Below are 6,000 nucleotides of genomic sequence, written 5' to 3'. Positions count from 1 at the left end.
GATTCGACTCCTTCTTCACTGACCTTGGTGTCTCCATGTTTTTGTCCCTACGTGTCTCCACCCTTTTCTTTTTCTGATTCGGGAGGGAATTGGTGTTCGTAGGTTCGTTTGCTCTCAAGCTTTATCAACTGAAACATTTTTTATAGCGTTCTGCAGCGCTGAAAGGTTGATGTCATCTGGGGGAATTGCTGTGTCTCTTGCTGCCGGCACCACGCAAGCCATGCTGGCTGCTGGCTCCAGTCTGTGCCTTTTCTTCATGAGGGGTGCTGAAAAAAGAAAAGCTGCGGCCGCCACTTTTGTCCTTCTGTCCGCAGAACGGCTGGCTGAAACCGCCTACACGAACGTCCTTCGTGGTGCGCGTTGAGACGGCCACGCGGCACTACCAGTCATACGGATCATGGTAGCGCGGCACTGACCAGGCATCCCGACCTTGGCCACGTGGCACTGACCGGCCATCCCGACCTTGGCCACGCGGCACTGACCAGTCATCCTGATCTTGACCAAGGAGCCCTAACCAGTCATCCTGATCTTGGCTGCCCAGTCCTGCCACCTGCGAGATACCTGTTGAAAGGCCAGAAGCAAGAGAGTTTCTTTGGGGCTGCTTAGTCTTTAAATGTGATTTCAGAGAGGCATACTCAGCTCTCTAAAGTGGTTTAACTGGGTGTCAATATTCAAAACTAGCCGGCTGATTGGTTTTGTTAGGTCCGAAGGAAACTGCTAAGGTCCCCACAAGATATCACTTCCTCAACTTGTGGACTCCCTCCCCAACTAAAAGCCAAACTACGTTAAACCACTACAGGACTGTAAGTATTTACAGAGAAAGAGCAGATTATTTATGTCCTAAGCAAACTCCACCCTGCTGCTGCTGGGATGAGTTCTCAACTTTCCCCTTGAATCAAAGGGATGCCACAGAGGTATTGCCATTATCTTCCCTTGATCCTCCCAGAAAACTCCTGGCACTTCCCAGCCTCTTCATCCATAGCCTGGTTTAACAAGGTCTATTCAAGGCATGCCCCAAAGCCCTGAATGCCAGGACCAGCTCCCATTGCTGCACACACATGTGCAAATAAGCATACAGTGTAAGGAATGAGCACTTCTAGAGGTACTCAGAGTACTTGGTGCCTCATTAGAGCAGTTTGTACATGTTTTATTGACTTCCCCATCTCGCTTTCATGGTGAAATGAGCACTCACCACTAGGTGCAGCTCTGAATGCCAAAGGTGGTGGCTGCTTAAAGGAGACCTCCATGTTTGACAGGAATTGCTGGAAAAGTCTCAGAACAGCATCTGTTGATGATTTATCCACAGGAATGGGTGGCTTTGGCACAACTTCCCGTTTAGGAAGTGGCTTGCATTTCCTAAAACACACAACCACAGAATCACAGATGTGGGAGAAGACCTCCAAGGCCATCAAGTCCAAGCTGTGCCCAACACCCACCTTGTCCCCAGCCCAGAGCACCAAGTGTCACCTCCAGCCCTTCCTTGGACACTCCAGGGATGGGGAGCCAAACCTTCCTGGGCAGTTCCAGTGCCTGAGCACCCTTTCCATGGGGAAATTCCTGCTGATGTCCACCCTGAGCTGCCCCTGGCCCAGCCTGAGGCTGTTCCTTCTCTCCTCCTGTCCCTGTTCCCTGGTTGCAGAGCCCGACCCCCCGGCTGTCCCCTCCTGTCAGGAGCTGTGCAGAGCCACAAGGGCCCCCTGAGCCTCCTTTTCTCCAGGCTGAGCCCCTTTCCAGCTCCCTCAGCTGCTCCAGACCCTTCCTCAGCTCCATTGCCTTCCCTGGGAACACTCCAGCCCCTCCACATCTCTCTTCCCCTGAGGAGCCCAGAACTGGGCACAGCACTCATGGTGTGAGCTCAGCAGTGCCAGCACAGGGGACTGTCACTGGTCACACTATTGCTGAGACAGGCCAGGTACCAGTGGCCTCTTGCCCACCTGGGCACACCTGAGCTCATGTTCAGCCAACACTGAACAGCATTCCCAGTTGCTTTCCTGCCAGGCAGCTTTCCAGTCACTGCTCCCCAGGCTGGAACTGCATGAGATTGTTGTGAGCACAGTGCAGGACCTGGCACTTTGCCTCACTGAACCTCCCACTGCTGCCCTTGGCCCGTGGATCCAGCCTGTCCTGAGCCTTCTGCAGAGCTTCCTGCCCTCCAGCACAGCCACACTCCTGCCTGCCTTAGTGCTGCCAGGGAACGCACTGACAGTGCGCTCCGTCCCCTCGTCCACATCGTCAGTGAAGATGTTAAACCTCAGGAAGAGCTTACCTGCCTTTAATCGCTGCAAAAGCCTGTAAAGACATTTTGAAAGCAGAATTAGCACAGGGCAGGCACAGGCCAGCCCGGGAGCTGTGTGTCTCTGGGAAGGGGGATGCCGATAGGTACCTTGGTGAAAAGGAGTGTGTCCTTCTGATTTCTCAGAGCCTCCAGCTCCTGAACATCCTGGCTGGCCAAATCCTTCATCCCCTTGTGATTATTCACCTCTACCTGAATCTTGGAAAGTTGTTCCTCCTCGTAGTCACTGAGAACTTTCAGGACTTCCCCTTTTTTCTTCTCTAGCTCCGTATGCATCTCCTTGAACAGGCTCTCCAGCCGTTCCCTCCGCTGGCTCTCATCAGTCTATTAAGAAAACAATTTCAATTTTATAAGGGACATTTTCCATATTAGCTCTCTCTTAAATAAAAATCTGTCTTTTTTCTGGGATGAGAGAAGTAACTAAACGCTGAAGGTTGGAAAAATAAAAAAGCCACACACCAGCCACTCATCAGGTGGCACAGACTTTCAAGCTTTACTAAGAATGGACCTCCCAGACTGGTAAGGAAGTTATGCATCATCCTTCCTCAAAGAAAAAAACCTCAAAAAAGACATGAGAAACAACCTAGGAACTAAAAAAGCTTCAGAATCCATCATCTGGGGAAGGGCAAAAGAAAACTTTATCTCGTCATTTACCAGCAAGCAACCACCCCAAGGTGATATGGGAGTGTGAAACAAACCTTTAGTCCGTTCATTTGTTTCAGCAGTTTTGTTACGGCTTTATCCACTGCAGCTTCATGGTTTTTCCGTGTTTTCAGTATTGCAGGAAAAGATTTCTGCAAAGATCACCAGAAGGAGATGTCAGGATAGGACTGGCATAATGCAGGAGATCAGCAGTTTTACCCACAGGCGTTCAGCTAGACTTGCTAAAGGTCTGCTCATTGCATGCTCTCAGGACAAATCAGTAGATCAAGGTTCACTGGAAGGTTTTATCCCTGAACAAATGCCACAATTACAAGGACAAAAGGACAGTTTGAAGCTGAAAACTGTTCATGTGCACTAGCCACATATAAAGCTATTTCCCTGTTGGCACCTTTCTTTCTGTTACTCTGTCGTTCATTATCTTGGCATAAGTGCAGCTCAGGCTCATCTTTGCCTTGGAGCTGCACCAAGGACTAAAACCTCACAGCAGCACTCTGTCCCACCAGTTTGGCCAAACTCTTTCTCTCTGGAGGGGAAAAAAGCGTTTATAACATCTTGTTTTATATCCCAAGGGCCAAACCCAGAGAGAACCTGGGACAAAACTAAGAATGAAAGCCCGGGATTGCAATATTGCCCCGTCCTGGGAATGCAACTCAGGAGCTGCAACTCTCCAACTCAGGAGCTGCCCCTGTGCCATGGGCAGCTCTCTGGGCTTTTCCTGGTGCAATGCACGCCAGTCCCACTGCCCCAGCCGCCTCTTACCTGGGCTTCGTTGAAAGCCTCCTCCAAGCTGATGATCTTGTGGTTCTTGTGGGAGATGACGGAGCACAGGACGCAGATGCACTGCCAGTCATTCTCACAGAAGCACTCCAGCAGTTTGCCGTGCTGGGGGCATCTCCTCTCAGCCAAAAGCTGGCCATCACAGGGCTCCACCAGCACATGGTTCTTCTGGCCGTTCTTACTGTTGTGCCTGCTCAGGTGCGCTTGGCACAGCGAGGCTTCGCAGCTCAGGCACGTCTTCACCGCGGGCTGCGGCTCCTGGAGGCAGGAATCACACAGGACCACCTCCCGTGGCTGGCCCGAGCTTTCCCCCTTCTCCCTGCCTTGCTCTTCCCGCTTTTCCTCCTCTTGGTCTGCAGGAGCTTCCATGAACTTCTGCACAATGTTGCGGAGGTGGAAGTTGGGCCGCAGCTCCACGACGGGCGAGTGGCAGAGCGGGCACCGGGCAGGGCTCTGCTGGGCCCGGAGCGCCTTCTGGATGCAGTCCCTGCAGAAGCTGTGGCTGCAGCCCACGGTCATGGGGTCCCTGTAGATGTCCAGGCAGATGGGACAGGTCAGCTCTTCCTTCAGCCCGGCCACAGCCTTTGCCTGGGCCATGGCTCCAGCTCTGGGCAGGGCTGAGAGGGAGGGCTCTGCTGGGAAACGAAACAAAACGCGAGCAGTGACGAGGAGCGAACTCTCCCCCCGTGGCCTAAAGGCTGCTGCCTCCTCCCCCGTGCAAGGGAGGATCTTCCCGCTCCTCTCTCCAGCTTCCTGCCTCTCAGAGCCACGTGGGAGGGGCTATGGCTGTCCCGGTGTTGACAAAAAAAGTTGTAACAAGCCGTGTTTAACGAAGTCTTGGGAATTCCTTTCGGTTTACCGCACCGGGCTTTGTCCTGTGTGCAAGCGGTTATCTCAGCCGTAAAGTCTGTGAGCCAGGGCAGTGCTGATAACCTGCTCCGACCACAGCAATGGGATGCATTCAAAGAGAAGAAACCTTTTTGGAGGACTGTGACCAAAAAAGAATAATTGCAGGAATCGGATGTTCTCCCGATGACCACCCCTGAACCTCATAAGAACCCTTCCTCAATGAGAATAAACTCTGAGATATGATTTAAACTTACAGAAAATTCAGGGCGTGTTTAGCATATAGGTATGAGTTTGGGGAAATGTACTGGATATGTAAAAGCTACATAGATTTAAGCTGGTCTGTTAGCAAGGTGTGGTGTGTGCAATAGGGAGTGATGCTCCCTTACTCCAGAAATTCTGAGGAGCAGGCCCGGCTTCATTTTTCACTCACTCCCTCTGGGAGAGCTGCTGCAGGAGGGGTCCTGTGGCAGTGGCACCTCTCAATGTCAGAGTGCAGAGCCCAGGTTTTTCCTGTATGACCTAAACTGGGAGAAGCCACACTTAAACTAGCAACACACACACAGCGATATTCCCCGGCAGGAGCTGCATCCCTGGCAGCTGGGAGCCTCTGCCACCCTCTTGGCCCTGGCACAGCCCCACTGCCAGCCAGGCAGAGCAAAACCTAAAGGTAAAAAACACATTATGATTAACAGATAATCGTGGAGATTTGGAGTCTGCCTCTGTCCTGACCCGAGGCTCACTGCCAGCAAGGGCTGAAGCACCATACAGACAGCATACCCAGGGAACCCGAATTTCACCAATTCAGTCAGAGAAGTGTCCACTGTGCACAGCTGAGGGACTGTAGGCTGGCCTTACAAAGCATTGCAAAGGAGTTGCAGTGGGTTTAGCGCTGGCCAAATGCCAGTGCATCCACTGGAATTATTTACTCATTTTCTGCTTCCAGGTAACAATTATGAGGAGAGCAAAGCAGGCTCAAAACTTTGAAGGGTATAAAGAAAACTTTATTAACAGAACGAAAAGAAAAAAAAGGAATCAGATAAACCTTCAGGACACTTCTCCTCCTCCAACTGTTCTTTCCTTTCCCACTGACAACGTAAAGAGACACAACCTGGAGCTTTCAGTCAGTTTACCACCTTTAAAATAGTCTGTTCTCAGTTCACTTAGGTACAGTCTCTCTTGCCATGCCATGGAGACTTTTCCCCAAGAAACAGTTCTCTCGTGGTTTAATTTTCACCAATAGCAGCCACCTGGAGAGCTGCAATCGTGAAGTCCCCCCCATCGGTTATGTAGTCTTTCCACAACTACCAGCATGGGCCATTTCAGCTTATTGGGGTGAAATTTTAAGGATGAGCTGTTCTAGTATAGAAACAGAAGTTCTCTTATCTCTGGAAACAGAGGTTTTCTTCTCCTATCCCTGG

General features: G+C 51.2%; 1 protein-coding gene across 1 annotated transcript; it reads right to left on the bottom strand.

The window, feature by feature from the left end:
- Positions 1-859: 859 nt before the first annotated feature.
- Positions 860-4,439, bottom strand: LOC137483256 (E3 ubiquitin/ISG15 ligase TRIM25-like). Its single transcript, XM_068206200.1, has 5 exons — positions 3,716-4,439; positions 2,992-3,087; positions 2,384-2,617; positions 2,267-2,289; positions 860-1,356 (listed from the first exon to the last, which is right to left on the bottom strand). Exons 1-5 carry the CDS (start codon positions 4,328-4,330, stop codon positions 1,107-1,109), a joined length of 1,218 nt encoding a protein of 405 aa, XP_068062301.1. The 5' UTR covers positions 4,331-4,439; the 3' UTR covers positions 860-1,106.
- Positions 4,440-6,000: the final 1,561 nt, after the last annotated feature.

The sequence above is a fragment of the Anomalospiza imberbis genome, chromosome 15 (assembly GCF_031753505.1).
Source record: "Anomalospiza imberbis isolate Cuckoo-Finch-1a 21T00152 chromosome 15, ASM3175350v1, whole genome shotgun sequence".
NCBI lineage: Eukaryota > Metazoa > Chordata > Aves > Passeriformes > Viduidae > Anomalospiza > Anomalospiza imberbis.
This window is presented reverse-complemented; position numbering and strand designations above follow the sequence as displayed.

Excerpts from the sequence above, each read along its gene's own strand:
- LOC137483256 (XM_068206200.1), bottom strand. The coding sequence starts at position 4,330 with ATGGCCCAGGCAAAGGCTGTGGCCGGGCTGAAGGAAGAGCTGACCTGT. Across the intron at positions 2,618-2,991 it reads AACAAATGAACGGACTAAAG|ACTGATGAGAGCCAGCGGAG; the intron begins GTTTGTTTCACA and ends TTTTCTTAATAG. Across the intron at positions 1,357-2,266 it reads TTTGCAGCGATTAAAGGCAG|GAAATGCAAGCCACTTCCTA; the intron begins GTAAGCTCTTCC and ends TGTGTGTTTTAG.